The following is a 20,453-nucleotide window of genomic DNA, read 5'->3' as shown; positions in this document are numbered from 1 at the left end:
ACTTTGTAAATCTCCTCGCCAAAGGAAAAAGGAAAGTAAGACGCTCATTTGGCTGTAGGAGTGTAGGTGAACCGATCAAAGTATCACACAGTTCGAGAAATGATGGGAGCACCTTCAAATTGTCTTATCCTAAAGAAATCGATGCAAATATATTGTTTTATGAATCATTGATCGAGATCCGAACACAATACAAAGCAACGGATTGTTGTTATAGTAATATGGGCTGTTGAGACTCAAATTTGTAAAGATGTTGCCGTTAAAATCACTTGCCTTCATAACTTGGGAGTTTTTTTAGCCTATAAATTGTGAGTTACATGACAAGTTACACGCCCAGCGCACTGGGCAAACACTTCTCTTGATTCTTTGGTAAATCTACCTCTACAGTCGGAAACAAAATGAGAACGTACGAAGGTGATGTCACAAAAATTTGAACCACCTTCCTGCAAAAATCATTTGCACAGAAAACCTCGCCCAACCCAGCGACCACAGGTCCACAGGTGTGAAGTAAACCCCCGAGTCAGTGTACACTTCTCAAAAAACAGTACGCCATGCATGCATGCTCTTGGTTCACCAAGCACATTGATCTTGGTACAACCAAGTTTCACTTGATTGGGGCTACTTGAAAGAATACTCACCTATAATACCAGGGCATATCAGACACTCGTGGCAATCTTAGTTCACGTGAAGACCAAATAAGAATACTCGACTATAATACCAGGGCATATCAGACACTCATGGCAATGTTAGTTCACGTGAAGACCAAATAAGTCCGGTTAACTGAATGACTGACAATACTTGAACTCCTTGCTTCGACACACTCTGATGTTACTCAGCAATTTGAAATCCAGCTGTGTAAACATGATCTTTCCAGCTGCCCAGTTCTGCTTGTATATCAGCTGAAATGGTTGTGCAAGGAACACAATTCTTTCCAGCATTTCACGGTTCTGCATTTGAATCTTCACACATCAAATCAAGAACATTGGCCTCTTCTGCAGAAACATTCCAGCAACAGGACATCTAGTCTGCAGAACAATCCAGTCTTCAAAGCAGGTGAGCATTCAAAGCGAATGAGCATTCTCCTCTATATGGGTTATCTTAAGTGTGTCTTGTTATATCAAGATCATACCAGCAAGGAACACCCAGAAAACCACTAGGAATTTCTTCGCCAGTCCATAAAAGGCCAAATCAAGAGGTAACTCCAACACAGTGGTTAAAACTGACTGCCTGAATTCACCAATATATATGAAGTCAACTAAAGAACGAACAAGCTATAGATTGATGCTCCTTGCTTAACTGACAAAACCATTCAGAGATCTGTCTTCCTTGCAAAACATATAGATCTGGTAATTGCCCAGAATGTGCAACTATTTTATCGAATGCCAATGGGAGGAGGCTAAGCAATGCCCCAATAGCAGAAAGCTGAACAGGCATGTTCCTTGAGTTTGAAACTTTTGTTCTCATTAGCACTGATAAGTGATTCCTCAGGTCACTAACTGCTCTTTGCTCATAACCAACATCGTCAACAAAGAACCTATAAAAGACAAATGAGTTGTCAACAAAGTTTAGATCATGTGTATTAGGAGCAAATTGACCAATAGAAAGTATAATAGTTATACTAGGGGACAGGATACATATATCAAATTAGAACATCACATTAGAACCGCACGCTCCTGTGCTAGTAAAAGAGATTATTGAGAACAGAGCGGGTAGAAGAGACGCAATAGACAGGAATAATACTGGTAATGCTAACTACCAAATTACCAGCTTAGCTCTTGTGAGTTCTCAGAATATGTTTTTCTATTAAAAATCCTTGTGCACACAACAACCCAAACAGGGTATAACATATGCACCTGGAGAATTCTAGAATGAAGAATTGTGCGGTAAACCATAGCAGAAGAACAATGAAAAAAGAGAAAGGAAGAAATGCTTCAATATAAAAATGTAATACATTAATAATTGTTCCTTGAAAGTATATTGAAGAAATGAGTGACAAGTCGGGCAAACCTTCCAAGTTGGCTGAGAAGTATTAAGAGAGCAGCTGAATACTCCTCACATGTGCATGACTCCAAAATCTTCAGGAGGCGGACAACAACATTATTGTATGTCCATTCGCAGCTCTGAAAATGAACACAACAGAATCAGCCAACACTGGAATAGAGCATGCTTAAAATTGAACAATAAATTCTTGAATGGGAATAGCAGACAATGTTAATAACATGACTACATTTTAGGTAAGTAATGTCAAATAAGAAAATTTCATGGCCAGAAGGAACAATATTAAGTTCTTTTCTGATTCTGGATTGACAATAGAACAGAGGCAAGAATTATGCTAACTTTCTATTCCAACATTTCAAATCTGTTAAAAGTTAAAACTAAGGGCTTAATAACTGTAAATATAAACCCTGAAAATGTCTTGTGTACATCAAATTATGCCTGCTGATCAATATGGCTAACATATTTTGATAATTTGAAAAGAAATATCAAGGCAAGCTAAACCAATATAAGTATCACAAAAATGCACATACCATGTAATTCCCGAACAACTCCAACAATGAAGTTATCTCCGCAAAATAGCATAAGTCCCTTCCTGCAGTATGGTTATGACCATCCTCAGAAAGTTTTACTTGCTTGGAGATATAGCAAGGTTCACCACAGTTGACCTCCAATCCACTTGATCCCAAATGTGGACTGCATCTTGCAATTATTTTATTTGTGTTAGAACAACTGTTCCATTGCTGAGAACACAAATGCAGCTCATCCAACAGAGAAGAGATAAAACCGTCAACTGAAACTGAATCCACCACATCAAATAGGCAATGTGCACAAGTTGGAAAAACGGCTGGCCTGTTTGACTGAACATATGATGACAAAAGGCACAAAGAATTGTTTTTTGCCTCAAGAAGCAGGACAACCAACCGTATAGTTGTCATGAGAAAGTTGCTACTCTTTGAGAGAAACTTGTCACCACACATGGAACCAATGATATGAATAGCCAGCAGAGTCCACGAAAGATTACTTTTACCCATCAGAAGAACTTTGTATGAAACCTCTAAAACAATGTCCATTCTCTCCACTTTAACACATATCGAAGCCAACAAAGCGCAAGCAGAGATGAATTGATCTATGGTGGCAGGTTCAGTAGACACTTGTATACCAGTCTCATCATCCAAGAGACTGTATCTGTCCACGTCAGAAATCACATGCCCCGTTTTATTACAGACCACAACTTCTCTTTTCACAAGAAAATCCTCAATTAAAGAGACAGGAACATCCAGCTGATTGCTTTTCAGAAACGCCCATCTTGTTTCCATGTAAGATTTCACTGCAAGGAAGATAATGCCTTGTAATTATAAATGAGGAGCGCAACTATATAAGAATATATTCCTAAAAAAACTATATAAGAATATGATTGACAAATGAGTATCCCAGTTCAACAAAGATTGCACAACTGAGAACTTATCAGTAAAATGAGTGAAGCATACAAGTAGATTTGATGTTTAAAATGAGAAATGGAAAGGTCCTCCAAAGTCCATTTGGCACTCTTGTATATTATGGTAATTATGTTTGGTATAACTATTTTCTGATGCTTTGGTGTTTGGCTAGCTAACTTTTTCTAAAGCAAGTTCAAGAGATTTGAAGGAATAGAATGTATCCACAGATTTGGCTTTGGCCAGGGGTGTGTGAACATCGATGATGACTGATGAACATGCATGCCATAACCATGAGGTATAGACATTATTTTGGTTAGCTGGCTCGATTTGAGTTTCATCACTAGACTCTCTAGCCTATCCCAACTTCCTTGGGACTAAAGATTGTTGTCATGTTTTGATTGCATAATTTTCTACTTGCAATCGTAGGGGAATATCAATTGTACAACAAAAGGAAGCAGCTACAGCATATGTTTTTCCCAATAGAACAATTTAAAAGTGTAAACCTGAATTCGTTTGTCAGCCAATCTCTACTATTATAAAAATTGAAGATGTTTTTGCCGGTATTTTGGTACGTCATCCGTGTATGAGTCGGTTTTTAAGTTCGTTTGCTTTTAGAAATACATATCCGTATTTGAGTCAGTTTTTAAGATCGTTCACTTTTGGTAATACAGAAGGAATCATATAAGAAATCTGTTTAAAAATAACTCGCATGCTAACTTGAGCCGATCGGACTCCTAACTGCAGCTCATGATTTTCTAAAAATATATATATCCAAGCGAACTCCCACAGTGAATTTCATCTTAACTAAATCATATAACAATAATAAGATTTAAATAGACTTCACCCGTTGCAACGCACGGGCATTTTTTCTAGTAAAAGAAAAAGGAGACAAGAAATGAGCCACGAATATATGGGAAAAAGTCCGTCAGTTGTCTTACCAGTCAAGGCGAAAACTGATGAAGCGAAATTTCCATCTAAAACAGGATCTGCAGTGATGACTCTACAAATATCCCACAACAGTAAGGAGATGATGAGTGCTACCTTCTCCCTGCAAAACAAAAACAATTAGATACGATCACAAGTGCTAATATGAACAAAATGCTGGAAACTGCTAATAGAGAACAGGAGTTAAATGAAATGGGAACAAACTTACTCTAAAAGTAGCAATGGTTCAGATGATATTCTTTCAAATAATGGAGTATCAACAAAAGCTTCCTCAGAAGTTTCTCTGGCTTCAGCAATCAGGGTCTCCCAATATCGAAACATTCTTATTATGTTCCTTTTTTTCATGCTTACAAGACCAACAAAACACATAGGAGATCTTTTGTCTCCATGACGAAGCCCAATAATACTATTTAAGTTCAAATCGGTTAACCCGGCTGCTTTTGTTTTACATCCACCAACAATATTCTGCTGTCCAGAATCTGATATGGATGAGCTATGTATCTGATTTGAGCTGTTTTCATTAGATGCCTCCTTGTGCGAATGCTGTAAATCCAAAGTAGAATTTGGATGGCTATTACTAGTATTGCTAGGCACATCAGTAGGAGAAGCTACAACATTTTGGGCCTGATCCTCATGCAAAATGCAGCTCAAAGAGCGCTTAGTTGGCACATTATCCAACTTGGTGCTACAAGAAATATTGACTACTGAATTAGATTTATCATTATCATTCGCACGCAGTTGCTTAACATTATCATGACAATCTATTCTATTATGTCCAAGCTTGCCAGTGCTCTGAATCAACTTCTGAATTGCAGGCCCCTCGACTCCTAACAAATTGGGCCTCATCTCCAAATCTGTGGCATTGGCTCCAGAGGAAGGACAATCTCTCTCATATTCAAAAGCATTGGGCATCATATCAGACAAATGGTGGGATTTTTCATGGGTAGGCGCTTTAGTTGCCTGTGGTAGAATTATGGGCAGATCTGGTGAAAGAGTTCTCTGCATTGCCCTTCTGTATCTTTCCTCATCTGCATCATTGTCCAAATCGAGTAATTTCAAGCAGTCCCCCTTGATCATTTCCTCAAAAGAGAGTAGCGAAGGAAATTTGCTAACTGCATAAGCATTTCCTGCTTCAGCAAAAGGAACTTTAGCTGGAACACTCAAGAAAGGAGTTTTACCAGCAATAACATAGCATTTCCTCCTACGAGTTTGCACGTCATCTTCATTCACAACGGGCATGATGCTGCTTCCTTGCTGCACACGAGAACGATCATCACTGCATAAAATGCCATTTGAAGTGGAATCATGGGCCTTCATTTCCAGATGCAACCGCTTATGTTTAGATGAAAGACAATCAGTTGACTTTAGAGACATTTTGGTCCTTTTTCTCTTCTTATCTCCTTTGGGCATTTTATCTGTAACTTCTGTAGCACCAAACATGGATGATTGCAGTGCCTTCTGTTGAAAGGGATCACCAGAAACTACAGGCAAAGCTCTATCACTGGGTTTCCTTGTATCATTACCATCTTTACTGGTTAACTCGGGAACCATTGAGCTTTGTTTTCTTCTGATATCTGTTGATGCAGGGACTAACAACCTATCCTTACCCTGTGAGTCCATTAACTTTTTATCAGATATGGATGTGGGACATGAAGATCTGTGTGGACTTTTTGACTTCGTTCTGAGAGAGCTACCAAAAGGAGGCTCTAGTTCAGAACTAGTACCTGAGATTGGTCTTGTGCAGCTTTCTCTGGGTAACTGATATGAAGTGTAGTCTCTTGGTACAGATGAACTGAAAGGAACTATTCCAGACGGCAACCCAAAATATGGGGCTGAATTATGTGGAAGTAGATTTTGTTCAAAGTTATGTATCTCCGGATGTCGCTTCAACTGCCAAGATGATAACATTGAAACACATTAATATTAAGATGCATATATAGTAGAATAACAGGCCTAAATTAACACATCTAAAGCATGTGTAGTATAGCAATTAGATTTACACATTACTTAATATTGTTCTGGACACATCAATTCGTGCACAATTCTCTACTACTACCTCCGTCCCAAAATGTAGCTATTTCTAGCACAGTACTTTGTCCCAAAATGAAGCTATTTTTCTACCTACCTTCTCCTCTCAACCAATCACAACCATTCTTTTTCACCTACTTTCTCTTTTCAACCAATCACACACCTTCTTCAATCATTCTCACCTACTTTCTTAATACCCGTGCCAACCTCAAAAATGCTTACATTTTGGGATGGAGGAAGTACTTAAGAGGAGCTGGTAATGATGATGGTATGTTTGATGCTCATCATCTGTGGATGAATCTATGTAGACATGGGTGCGTCATTTCTGGGATTTTTTTAAAGAAAAAGTAAATGTATTGTGTAACATGTCAATATCTCAAATTGACATTCTTTTTTTTAGTTGCAGATCTGAAAATAATTATATTGTTATTTTTAGGCTATAATATATTTGAAAACCAATGGACCACCCCAGCACTGTGCTAGATAGTTGCCTGGGTAACTAAACTGAAGCATATGGTAAGGAGTTAGGAGTGAGTCAGTGAATCCTCTTGTCTAACAAAAGTGTCTGCCGAATGCTTTATATTTTCTAAACTTCACTATGACTGTTAAATTGCCAAACTAGTGAATGGTATAAAAGAAAATGACATAATACTTGATGGACTCGATGTCATAATCACTAGCATAAAATGAAAACATATAATGCGTTAAAATGTCAATATAGAATGGCAAATTAAACTTGTAGATTGTGCAGTGTCTAAATGACTGAAGTTTGTAGACAGAGGGTAATGCATTTACTCTCAGCACTAAAAAGTCCCACTTCTTGCCACTCCACTTCGAATAAATGAAGATTGAGAAAGGAATTTCTTAATTTTACATTTTTCTGCGCATCCTAACCAAACAAACTCTGTGATGCAGACAGATTTGCAAGATATACACAGGTGGCTTAAGATAAATGATTTGCCTCTACTAATATGCTAAGATTATTGACCAAGATAGTTTCGAGCACATTCTAGTTCCTACTAAAGTTACCTTCATAAGTACAGTTGATGATAGTATAAGTAGCAGATACAGACCTCGGTTAAGACATGAATACCTTCAACACCATCAGCAGCAAGATGTTCGTCAAGCATATTAAATCGGCTCAGCAGCTGGATCCAATCCTGTTTAAGGCGCTGAAGCTCTCTTCTTACCAGCGCATTTTTTGCTTTATCTAGCTTTGACACATTTTTCGCATGCTTTAATTGTTGTTTCTTCAGCTTAAGTTTCTCTTTGAGAAGCCTTATATTTGCACCTTCCGTAACCACATCAATGCGTTGCTGTCCATGTTTGCCAAAAGAAGTTGTATCTTTAACTGCACATAATTTTTCAAGCTTCCTCTGCAAATTTTCACTTCGTTCTTTCTCTTCTTCCAGCTTCTGGGATAGATGGTCTATATGGTTTTTCTGATCCACTGCATTCTTTCTTTCAACCTCAATTCTAACTCGTAAATCTTCATTCAACTTCTTCTGCTCCTCTAACTTTGCAAATAAACACTCAGCACGACTCTTCTCTTCTGTCAACTTTTTCCTCTCGGTTTCAATCAGATTTTTGTTCTTTTCCGCTAACGACTTCTCTGAGTTGGCACATTTCTTTTCTCTGGCAGCTTTCTGCTTCTCTTCTTCAGCCCTTTTATTTGCTTCCTCTGTTTTCTTCACCTGAGCAACCAGCCTTTCTCTGGCTTCACTTGCTTCACTCCTCAATTTTTCACACGATGCCCTCAGACCATTGGCTGCTTTTCTTTCTGTATCAGAAAGCCGTTTATACTCTTCAGACTTGTGTGTTTCCATATTCAGTAACCTTTGCAGTTCTAAAACCTTGCCCTTTTCTTCTTCGGCATTTTTCTTCTCGGAATTACTCTTCTTCTTTTCTTCTACTAAAACCTGTTTGAGTCTTCTAATTTCTTCCTCCAACTCAGTGATGCGTATAAGTTCATTACCATCTTTGCAAACACTTTGTGATTGTTGCAAAGCAGAGTTCTGTGCCTTCAATTCAATTATCTCTTTCTCTAGCATATCTCTGGCATCAGACTCAGAGATCCTAGCTGCTTCTGCCGAATCACCTCGGAGACGCTCCTCATTGCACACTGTTCATCAACAAGGTAGAGATAAGAAAACTTATTAATGCATGATAAACATACCAGAAGTTTCAAGACGCAGATGTAAAATCATGACCAAAATTCCATATGCTTCAATAGTGACAGGCTTGCGGCAGTCTTCAAGTTCTTTTAGTCATGCATGAAATGTCACGATAATATGCATAAGAAGTGCTACAGAGAAAATAAACATACTTTCAAAGGATCATCCTCTCTGCGTTAGGCACCTTCTGTTAAATTCCTGCTAGCATGCTACTAACATGCTATTAAATTAGAATTCAGAGCATTAGATACTTCAGAGAAAAGTATTTTTTTTAATAAGGCAAATCTACAATCCTGAATAAGCATACCATATTATGCTGTCGCCAAAATATTCATACTGCTGAATTCATCCCGGCTTAAATATGCAAAACTGTGTTTCAATATTTGCGCTGCCCATTTGGTCGCAGACCACTCCAGGTGATTTTTTTTGTTCCAATTAGAATCACGATTTCACAATGCAGGAGAAACCAACAAAAGCAGTGTGGTAGAAACAGGTAGGGGAACTCTCTAGATGGGAGATTAGGTACCTCTGCTGAGCTCGGAGCGCTCCTTCAGCAGCTTGTCATTCTCGCCCTGCAGGAGCTTCAAACCCTCGCGCAGCGCCGCGCGGCTCGCCTCCGACTTCTGGTACTTCCTCCAGAGCTGCGGGGAAAAGAAAAGGCAATCCAAATGCGCACGTCAGATGCCGTCCCGCCAAAAAGGAGACAGTAGAGAGATTACAACGAATTCGAGGGGCTCGAGCAGGAGGGACCGGGTTACCTTGGCGCAGCACGGGTTGGGGCCACCTATGGCGGCGGCCGGGGCTGCAGCGGGCGCGGGCTCCTGCGAGGCGTCGGGCTCCGACGGCTCGGCCGCCATGGCGGCGAGATTTCGGAGGGGGAGGGGGAGGGGAGGAGGGGTTTAGGGTTTGTGTGGTGCGGTGTGATGGGGTGGGCTCCGCCTGCCAGTTTCCGGAGTGGGGGAAGGCGGTGCGGTGGTGGTGACTGGTGGGTGAGAGGAGGGAGGAAGCGAGCAGCTGCTTTGGCTCGTGCGCGGCACGTGGCCACCGGGGGGGGGGGGGGGGGGGGAGAGCCGGGAGGCGGTTGAGGGCCTGAAATTTTTTATTTTTTAGATTTTTTTAAAAATATTTACAGAAATAATCTATCGGCTAAAAAAAATTTAAAAAAAACTCTGCCGCCCCAGTGGTGGGCCGCAAGCTGGCGAGGCAGACGGCGGGTCGACCGCGCCGTCTACCACCGTCGGCCAAAATTGCATTTAGCCCCTTGCCGTAATTTTGGCAAGGGGCTAAATGCAATTTTGGCAGCCCATAAAGAGCTTGGGGCTCGTACTTTTTGCATTTGGGCCCCTTGCCGCCCCACTAGAGGGTGGCAAGGGACCCAGATGCAAAAAGTACCGCCAAATGATTTTTCTATATTATGTTAATAATAATTAAAGAAGTATTTATTAGTAAAACTTGTTAATATTGTTATAAAAATGTATTGAAGTTGGTTGTTTCGCAATTTTATATGTTAAGTAAGGTATTATTTTGTAACTTATTCGACGTATTAGTACTCGGAGAATTGATATAGGCCTATCGCAGTCTCGGTCGTAGAAACATTATATGGACTTAAACAAGGAGAATTATGTAACATGAAGAAATAATAGTACAATTTGAACATGATACAACTATTTCCATTGCGGTTACATAGATGATATTAGATTCAAACTAGGAGGGAGGTAGTGCAATAGTTGAACATAACGACGATGTAGTAATGGGACAAGGAAGCATGACAGTAGAAATTTCAATATGCCAAGTTGTCCAATAAAAGCTAACCCCTACGTGAGGATCCCTCTTCTCTCTCAAACCGCGCTTTAGTAACCCTGTATTGCTCTGGTAGTTCAAGCTGCACAACACGGCTAGGTGGAGTTAGAACCCTTCTGGTGTCTATCCATTCTCTGTATTGACATCTCCTTGGTGGTTCCTGGGAGGAAAGAATAGATGTGAAGCGAGCAAAGTTAGTAAATGTTGTGAGAAAATAAGGATTCATGTAATCAAAATATTCTTACCATGAAATCGTCGTCAAGAATATTTGGACAAACAAATAACCTTCGACCCAATGTTGTAGGCTTTATGGAACGAAGAACCTGACAACGATCACCACACTTGCATCTTAGACGGGCTTCCCATGGAGGGAGTGCCATAGTTAGCACTCGCCAGTCGCACTGTTGTTCACGACATTGTCGTTCGTAAGCCGCTTTTCTCTGCAAGTATTGCACAATACTTTTGGATGCGAAATACCATCGACCTTCTTGTAAACAAGTGGTTAGGTTGAGAACGGGATTTTCTGTATCGACCCACTCGATGTATGCGCAAGCCGTAGTGCGGGTCTGCCGAATAGAGTAGTGTTACGAAGAATAAAATGATTGCCCATACGGAATGAATAAGCATATGCAGATAATAAAATACCTCACGGTCATAGTTAGGGCACCTAAAAAAGCGCCTTCCTCGAATATCAGGATTCCTTGAAGCCATTAGTTGGCATCGATTACCGCATAGGCAGAGAGGACGCTGACACTAAGGTGGTAGTAGGTATACATAAGAATCGCTACGCTAGTTCGGATTCTCAACGCCCAGGCGTCTAGCCATTGACGAAAGCCGGTAGGATTTGTAATGAAGCAAGTGGGGAAGAGAGTACTGAATGTGACTGAGTTCTGAAAGATTGTGAGGCCTCGCTCGTTAAGGCAACTTATATAGGCACCAAAAATCGAGTGATATCCCTGACATTTGAATGTGGCGGGGCATGGTGGGTACGCCTGATTGGCGCCGAAAGTTACATTGGTCGTATGCGGCAAATGGCGGGCAAATACTCGTATCGCACGCGAATAAAGGAGGCTGCATCGGTGCGGCAGAAAGTAGTCATGCATGCGCCGAAAGGTATCGTGCATGCGCCGAAAGGTGTCGTGCACATATAACAACAACGTATTCATTACACAAGCATACAGTACTAGCATGTGAAGCAAATAAACAAAGAGAAGTCTGCTCTACTGGCCCTGCCCCGCGCCGCGTTCACGCTTGGTCCTCCGGGCCTGTGCTCACACGTGGTCCTGGGAGTAGGTGAAATGATCCGGTGGCACAGCACGGGTAGCACGAGTGTCTGGCGGTGGAGTGGCCTGCGCCTGGTCCTGCGTCTGCACCGGCGGTGCGCCTCCCAGCTGTGAGGGGCCGATGACGTCCTCTGTCGAGCCTGAAGCGAAGTCGAAGTCAGTGATGTCGAAGAGTAAGGCGGAAGCCACCAAGTGGTCCGACGAGGTCCCAACATGGTCCAATGGTGGACCCTGACTCGACGTGCCGGCTGCCTGTGACGAAGTCCCGGTGTACTGCTCGACTTGCAAGCGTTCGATAAAATGTTAGGCACCTTACCTTACGACTAAATATGTAGTACGCTTGTCATCTCGGTACAAAAACACTCACGGTGAACTGAAGCAGCCACCTCTTCGTAGGTCCGGTGTTGCGGTGGTGTGCCAACGGCTGGAGCGGGAGATGTGGTGCGCGCTGTACTGGTGCGAAACATGCTGTTAGATCGTCCTTCCAGTCCACACCCGTGGTCACTGGCCCAACAGCGTCTCCCGCGAGCGGTAGCCCCAACAAGTACGATACGTCCTGTAGGATAGGGGCTACTTCACCGCACGGCAAGTGAAAAGTGTGCGTCTCTGGCCTCCATCGGTCGACCAAAGCTGCTAGGAGGGACCGGTCCACATTCCAGCGTCTGGCCGGGTCCGCGTGGCCGGCGACAACCTCCACCAACCGACACATTGGTAGGAGGCCGGCCTCACGCAACCTGCAAGAACAAATTAATATGTCATTATAAAAATTATTACAGCGCAACTAATTTATAGTAATACACCGTTCGTACCTCTCGACAAAGGAGTCGTGAACCGTAAGTAGCTTACCGCACGTCCGTGCCCGGAATGTCCCAAGCTGAGCCCCCTGCACCGCAATAAGGTGAGACAGGTGTCGGTGATCTATCGCCGGGTCCAACAACTCAGGTGTATCCTGACGTGCCATCTCTGAAAAATATAGTGTTTCATGTTAGAACAATTCAAAAGGTAGTAATGTAGAACAAAAGATAACTTGTAAAATTATGAAATAGTAATAAAATCATAAGAATTATTATGTACAACAAGAGTACAGGCTATTTAAATATAGCAAACGTTACTAAGGGTACATAACGATGACGTGCAATTTAACATATATGTAGAGTTCGATAATATAACATAACATAACATAACATTACATGCCAAGTCCGACATTACATCAGCATACCTAAAGACATTAGGTGCCTAAGTCTGACGTTACATCACGAGACCTAAAGACATGACATGCCGAAGTCTGACATTACACGACGAAACATAAACACATCGATGATAAGTTCGAAACAAATTACAAGCAAAGCCACATGCCAACATAGAACACAAGAACTACACCACGTAGCCAGATGTGGCACGACGACGCCTAGGACGTGGTCGAGTTGAGGTAGTGCCTTCACCCGTAGGGCGAGCTCCATCTGCTGCTTATCCTGATAGTCCTGCCTCCGCCGCACTTGGTTTCTCCTTGTCTTTAGGACACACTACGTCAGAACTGACATTCTGTAACACTATTTTGTAACACATTCGGAGATGTGTTACTGGGGAATGCTATAGCAACGAAACCTTATGTGTTGAAAAAAAGGTTGTAACACATTTCCAATATGTTACAGTTGGTATACATATAGTAACACCAATTCATTGTTACTACCACCTATAGTAACTCTGTGTTGCGCTATGTAATTAAAACAGATTTAGTTTTGGATAATATATTGGTGCCTTGGTTTATTATAGGTTTATTTAACATAGTGATGTAACATTATCTAATCACATAAAAAGTACTAGGGTTGGATAATATATTGGTGCCATGGGTTTATTTAACATAGTGATTTAACATTATCTAATCGCATAAAAAGTACTTGGGTTGCTTTCTAAAACAACTAACGTGCCTAACAGAGGAGTTGAACTCCTAACCTCCTGTGTAAATACACAAGAATCGCACCAGACTAGCCAACTGGGCAAGCAAACATTTGTGTCATTAGTTGTAAATTATTGTACTTGTTTTTTTTTGCATTAATCAAAATTTAAGAAATTTAATTTTATACACACATGCGTACACTTTATTTTTAGGAATTGTGGTTTGATCAATGAACCAAGCATTCATTGGGTTGACCAATGCCCATTTTATATATAAAAAAAGGATGGCTGGACTCAAGTTATAAAAGTACCACAAGCACAGTGAGAAAGCATGCAGAATTTATAGATGAGGCTGTGGGCTTGGTTCATAACTCCTTGGATTTATTTTTTAATTTAGCGAGTGAGTCTGATCCATGACATGTGTATAAAAATATTTAATCACAAAATTGCTACAATGTAGCTGAGGTATTTGCACGGAATCTTTTTGTCTTACATCATGAACTTAGAAAAAAAATGGAAGAATAATCATTTCGGCAATATGAAAGAATAATCATTTCAGTAATATGGTAAAAAACAAGATGCTAGAGAGATCACATAACCCAGACATGATTACAGGACTAATCAATATAGCAATAGAAAAGGAAAAGCTCACACGAACAAATTTAAAATAATCTATACAGATAGACTACATTGGGAATTATTATTGACTACTGAAGACTGGCCTAAACTCATGTTTGCTTGGACTAGAACTGCCATATGTTGCTTAGTGACAGCTGCTTGTTCACTTTCGCTTGCCGAAAGAAACAGTAACACCCCGATGCCACCTGGCCATGTAGGAAAAGAAACCAAGTTCATCAGCAAAGACATGACATTTCTTTTGTTGTTAAAGAAGACATGGAGATAGCGAGCTGATCAATAGAATCTAGAAAGACAGATACCTTGCCAATGTAACTGCGTCTGCATCAAAATAATGGACCTGAAACTAAACAATATAGAGCAAAGAATGGACATGAACATGCATGAACATGTTTTAATCAATCAGAAATAAATATAAACACAACGATTATTGCTATCTTTTAATAGAAAGAATAGCCAAGGTAACCACAAATTATTCATCCACTACGCTTGTAATCATATTTCTCACAAGAACATAATGTAAGATCATACTTAACCAGTGGACCTAATAGTTGTACCGTACACCAAAAAGGCAGAAAAGTTAAATTAAAAGACCATAAATATTGTTGGATTTAGATGCATTCAGTTGGATAGAGTTTTCGATAGTTCTAAAACTGGAAGCACCTTTGCTAACAAAAATAAATCCATCAAAAGGTTTTAGATCAGGTAATTGCATATACCTTGAAGTAATGAAATAAATCATGAAAGAGTAACTATTTTCCTCTGTTATCCTTCATTATTCAAAGCATTATTATCAACATCTACTGTTGTTCCTTCAACATCTGTTCTAACCCATTGCTTGTAATTGTTTGCATTACTGGACATTCCACCAAGGTGTGAAACATGGAATGGCTCAATTTCTATGTCACCTGCCCATTCATCCTCACCAATGTCATATATATCTCTAGGTTTGTTCTTCCTTACCACAGACCACTCAGGATTCATTGGATCATCAACATAATAAACTTGATCTGCTTGATTGGGGAAAATAAAAGGCTCATGCTCAACTTTTTCTCCAGTATGTATGAGATGTGAGAAGTTAACTAGTGTGTAACCATACTTATCTTTTTTAACTCCTTTTCCAGAAACAACATCAACCCATTCACATTTAAACAGTACTACTGAAAATTGTCCAGAGTAATTTAGCTCAATAATATCGATGACTCTACCATAGTATGTTAGATCACCCAATATTGGATTTGTGTCACTTGATTTAGTATAACTGGATGTTTTTGCACTTAGGACAACTCCGCTATTCTGTGTCACTCCATCCAAATGTTTAGGCCTAAACCGGAAGCCACGGGTATTGAAAGCACGATATCTTTTTGCTGGACCAATCGGACCACGAGCCAGCCATCTATGATCATTCTTGACACTGCATATGCCATTTTTCCTCTCTAGATCCATTATCTGTGTACATAGGATTACTTAGTCATGATTTTATTTGTTGATCTAAATGATAATAACACGAAACTTACATGAGCTCTGAACCATTCATGGAATTTTTCATTTTGGATACGCTCGATAATCTTTGGGGTGATGCGGCCTTGCCGATATGTTCTTCTAATCTCATCAGCATGAGTTCTGTAAAAGGAAAAAGTGTCATGAAGTATGCTTTGAAGAAAATGATTAGTGATGAAGTGTATGATCTTGAGCTAATACCGAAGGTATGGGTTGACATCTGGACAGTTGAAGAGCACATATCTATGTGCTTGCATTTTAGTCAAGCCCCTAATAACATAACTTCTCGGCTTGCCAAGTGGTTTTCCAACATGAGGAAAAAGATATGGTGTGCATTCATCATCTGAACATGCAACTGACTCATCATTATCATCATTTCGTGTAGGCTGGTTATGCTTTGTCTCAAAACCTTCAAGATATCTTGAACAAAATGTTATACACTCATCTGCCAAATATGCTTCTGCAAGACATCCTTCAGGATGTGCCTTATTACGCACATATGACTTTAATACACTCAAATACCTACATAAATAAAGAGAAAGATTAAAAATGTTAAAAATTCTATACTAGATAACAAATGAAATTATATTTGTGAGAGAAATGTACCTTTCCACAAAATACATATATCGGTAACACACAGGACCTCCTAATTTTGCTTCAGTGGCTAAATGAACAACCAAGTGCACCATAATGGTAAAAAAACCTGGTGGAAATATCATCTCCAAACGACATAATGTCATTTTAATTTGTTCCTCTAACTTGTCAAGCACATCAATGTACAGGACTTTTGAACTCAGTTCTCTAAAATATCCACATAGATCAAATAAGACAAAAGTGACATTGTAAGGAAGCACACCCCGCAAAGCAACTGGGAGAAGTTCTTGCATTAGAATATGACAGTCATGACTTTTAAGACCTGAAATTTTCCCTTGACTAACATTTATACATTTTGAGATGTTTTCTGCATATCCATCTGGAACCTTAATATCATGGAGAACTTTGCAAAATTGATGTTTCTCCCGTTTAGACATTGTATAGGAAGCAGGAGGCAAATAATACTTATTATTAGCTTTTCTTATGGGATGCAAATCTGGCCTTATATTCATTTCTTGTAGGTCCAAGCGTGCTTGTAAATTATCCTTTGATTTGCCTTCCAGTCCTAACAATGTCCCATATATGTTATCACAAACATTCTTCTCAATATGCATTACATCAAGATTATGATGGAGTACATTCAAGTCCCAGTAAGGCAACGAAAATAAGCCACTACGGCATTTCCATGTTTTTGACTTCTCAAAATCATTAATTTTCTCTATCTTTTGTAAAACTGATGTTTCAGAATAAGCAAGAGGTTCTACTCTATGTTCTTCAGTTCCATCAAAAGAATTTTCATTATATCGTAATTCATGGTCCAGAGGAAGAAATCGACGATGTCCCATGAAACAATACTTGTGTCCATGTTTCAAACGTTTAGAGCACGTTTCTTCACGACACATAATACAAGCAAATTCACCATTGACACTATATCCCGCAAAGATCCCAATCCCAGGATAGTCACTAATAGTGAACAGTACTGTAGCACGAAGCTGAAACATCTCATTTTGAGATGCATCATATGTAGGAGTTCCAACCTCAAATAAATCAAATAACTCTTCATAAACTGGTTCCATAAATAAATGAAAATCCTTTCCAGGGTAAGATGGACCAGGAATTATTAGTGCAAGCATAATAGAAGATGCTTTCATGCATAACCATGGAGGAAGGTTATATGGAATCAAGACAACTGGCCAACAACTATAAGTTGAACTCAATGTCCCAAAAGGATTAAATCCATCACTAGCCATTGCAAACCTGATGTTTCGAGAATCCGATGCAAACTGGGGATTCCTAGAGTCAATGGACTTCCAAGCCTCTGAGTCAGCTGGATGACGCAACACACCATCCTTTGTACGACCCTCATCATGCCATCTTAATGCTATAGCTGTTTCCTTGTGCATAAATAACCTCTTAAGCCTTGGCTTAATTGGGAAGTACCTTAACACTTTCCTTGGGGTTGCCCTTCTCCTTTCCTTCTTTGTTAAAGTAGTTTTATCTTCTTTGTTTTTCCACCTTGAAGTACCACATTTTGAACAAAAGTCATCGTTTGCCTTAGCTTTCCTATAAAGCTGGCAGTTATTTGGACAAACATGAATTTTGACATAATTAAGTCCAAGCTTTCCTATTATCTTCTTAGCTTCAGCAAATGTTCCAGGTAAATTCTTACCATTTGGAATTGCTTGTTGCAAGATTGCTAGCAAATCATTTAATGATTTATTATTTCACTTGTTAACTGATTTTATGTGAAACAAGAGAACTAGAAATGACAGCCTTGTAAGTTCACACCCTTCCCACAAAGGGTCATGAGCATCTCGGAGCAAGTCATAGAATGCTTTTGTTTCATGGTCTGGCCCACTGTTTAAAGAATTTTGTACATCATATTCATTCACTGGAGGGTCATTGTTTGTGTTCCCAAAAGCATCTTGCACTAGTTGGCGCATGTTACCATCCATTCCTCTACTTTGTGACTCTGTTCCCCTACTGTTGGCAGAGATGAATGATGTGGTTTCACCATGACAACCCCAAGGACTATACCGAAGTAACATTCCATGACATACTAAATGATCATACACTTCATCCCGCATTAATAACCACTTGTTGACACACTCCTTACATGGACATCGGATCTTATCTTCAAGACTCTTTTCCCTATATGCAAACAGAAGAAAACCATCTATTCCAGCAAGGTACTCATCACTTGGTCTAGGGAAAAGCAATAACTTCTTAATATTATTCAAATCCATCAATTTTCTGTGTTAAAATAAGAAATATAGTTAATACATGAGTGTTCCTAATTTGACAACAACCACTAAATATTTTTGATTCTATAATTATGCCTTCAAGCCAAAAGAAATTTGTCTACCGAACATGTGTAGGTGAGGTTAACTGTACCTGGAAGCTTAGGATTAGGATCCAGTAGATACAGCGTCGATGCAGCCCTGATGCTTGCTTAATTGAACCAAACGAAAACGACCATCTTATCTACTGGCTAGATCAGAAAAATAGCAAAGCAGTACATGAGTGGATCAGACATTGCTGCAGATGGGATTGACAAAAGCAATCAGAATAAAGAATTAAGGACTTTACATGATAATTGAGGAATTAAACTGCACTATGAGCCAATATTTTTGGTTGTACAGATTAAATTATATGGTTAATATAAGAGTTTCTGTGAGCTAGATTAAAAATTGAAACAATAAGATGCAGGGTAAAGTTTTAAGATGCCATCTGCGTACAAGAAAAATGACAAACACTTGGTGTGCATAGAAAAACTTAGTGCTTAACAATTTGCTAACCTGCCGTCATATGCACTTGACTGCCTTAGGGTCTTGACCGTCTTGATCACCAAGCACAGATCCACCAACACCAAGTGAAAATGTGATGGTGAGGTCGCTATTGCTGATGTGTGGCACGCACAAGGGACATGTAACGGGGACGCGCGGAGGATGCTAGCCACGCCGCGCGAGTCGGAACTGGACCTGGATTCCTAGGGATAGGCCACCGGGGCGGCTAGGGCACGACTGCACCGGCGTGGAGGCGACCGGTGGCCGGCGCTGCAGGGGCTCGGGCCTGTTTTGGTGGCTCCCGTCAACGACGGAGTGCTGGGGAACGAGACTAGATTGGATGAAGATTGGAAGGGAGCGCACAGGCCTACACGTAGGAGATGAGCGTGTTTCTCAATCGGTATCACAACTGCTTCTGGATAAGGAGAAGTGAACCCAGGAAATTGAGAAAGAAACGTGCAAAAAGATGTTTCTAGACTCAATTGATGAGCCCTGGAACTTCTTTTTTTTTCATGTTTTTCAGGAACGATATAAATAGATTAGATGCAATTCTTTTCTTTTTAGGAATGAGAGAAACAGATAAGATGCAATTCTTTTTTTTTAGGAACGAGAGAAATAAATGATTGCCATTTTTTTAGGAACGAGAGATTTTCTTTTGTAGGAACGAGTGAAATAGATGATTATTTTTGTAGGAATGGGAGATAGGTGAGATGCAATATATTAGCTAACTCTTCTGAATGCTAGAACACGTGTACACATTTTAAGTGCTAGAACACGTGTACACTATTTTATCTGTGCCACTGCAAATGTGTCTTTTTAGATAAATACTACTCCCTCCGTCCCAAAATATAAACATTTTTAGCCTAATGTAAAGTCAACCATTTTTAACTTTGACTATTAATAGAAAAAAATAAAAATATAATCATGTAAAATTGAGGTTACTAGATTTATCATTAATCAAACTATCTTAATATGTAACTTTTTTATTTAAAATATTTTATTTTTATAAATATAATGTGAAAATAGCATGCATCTCGAAGACTGTGTCGGAGTACAAAAATACTTATATTTTAGGACATGAGCATTAAAATTCGTCTATTATTTGTAAGGGATGTTGTGCGTGAAGCTCCACAAGGAGATCTATGCCGCTGCCCTCCCCGGCGGCTGCAACGACAACACCAACAGCTGAGAGCCCGAGAACAACGCATCACCATTAGTCTTTGTGTAGCGCCCGTTCCGTCGTGGCGCCTAGCGGGAAAATTATCTCCTAAAAACCCTAATTGCGAAATCTGTTTCTTTGCTTGTTGTCTAGTGTCCGTGCCATCTCAAGATCTCAATCCCCGATCTATCGTCGAGTTCAAATCCGAATCCAAATCCTTC

At 40.0% G+C, this 20,453-nt stretch overlaps 2 protein-coding genes across 18 annotated transcripts; both read right to left on the bottom strand.

Annotated features, from left to right (window-relative positions):
• Positions 1 to 238: 238 nt before the first annotated feature.
• Positions 239 to 9,569, bottom strand: LOC4325593 (uncharacterized). 5 transcript variants are annotated; one of them, XM_015765614.3, is made up of 10 exons: positions 9,337 to 9,449; positions 9,105 to 9,219; positions 8,886 to 8,988; positions 8,731 to 8,798; positions 7,478 to 8,526; positions 4,585 to 6,266; positions 4,370 to 4,479; positions 2,526 to 3,322; positions 2,005 to 2,117; positions 239 to 1,531 (listed from the first exon to the last, which is right to left on the bottom strand). In XM_015765614.3, coding segments are annotated over exons 4-10 (4,035 nt in total). In that variant the 5' UTR covers positions 8,732 to 8,798; positions 8,886 to 8,988; positions 9,105 to 9,219; positions 9,337 to 9,449; the 3' UTR covers positions 239 to 1,248. The 5 variants fall into 5 exon arrangements, with proteins under 5 accessions (XP_015621100.1, XP_066160729.1, XP_015621099.1 ...); XM_066304632.1 differs by having other exon boundaries at positions 8,886 to 8,966; XM_015765613.3 differs by having other exon boundaries at positions 8,886 to 9,219; positions 9,337 to 9,569.
• A 4,490-nt stretch (positions 9,570 to 14,059) lies between these two features.
• On the bottom strand, positions 14,060 to 19,415 carry LOC4325592 (uncharacterized). 13 transcript variants are annotated; one of them, XR_010737007.1, is made up of 8 exons: positions 19,086 to 19,415; positions 18,682 to 18,825; positions 16,300 to 18,540; positions 15,895 to 16,215; positions 15,711 to 15,816; positions 14,913 to 15,642; positions 14,496 to 14,539; positions 14,060 to 14,381 (listed from the first exon to the last, which is right to left on the bottom strand). XR_010737007.1 is itself a non-coding variant. In XM_015766044.3 (7 exons), the coding sequence occupies exons 3-7, from the start codon at positions 17,688 to 17,690 to the stop codon at positions 14,339 to 14,341; spliced, it is 1,905 nt and encodes a 634-aa protein (XP_015621530.1). In that variant the 5' UTR covers positions 17,691 to 18,540; positions 18,682 to 18,778; positions 19,086 to 19,415; the 3' UTR covers positions 14,060 to 14,338. The 13 variants fall into 13 exon arrangements, 2 of the variants coding, with proteins under 2 accessions (XP_015621530.1, XP_066160845.1); XR_010737016.1 differs by having other exon boundaries at positions 14,496 to 14,533; XR_010737001.1 differs by having other exon boundaries at positions 18,682 to 18,778.
• Between the last annotated feature and the right edge of the window lie 1,038 nt (positions 19,416 to 20,453).

The sequence above is a fragment of the Oryza sativa genome, chromosome 1, assembly GCF_034140825.1.
Source record: "Oryza sativa Japonica Group chromosome 1, ASM3414082v1".
In the NCBI taxonomy this organism is placed as follows: domain Eukaryota; kingdom Viridiplantae; phylum Streptophyta; class Magnoliopsida; order Poales; family Poaceae; genus Oryza; species Oryza sativa.
The sequence above is the reverse complement of the archived record's forward strand: the minus strand, read 5'-3'. Positions and strand labels throughout refer to the sequence as shown.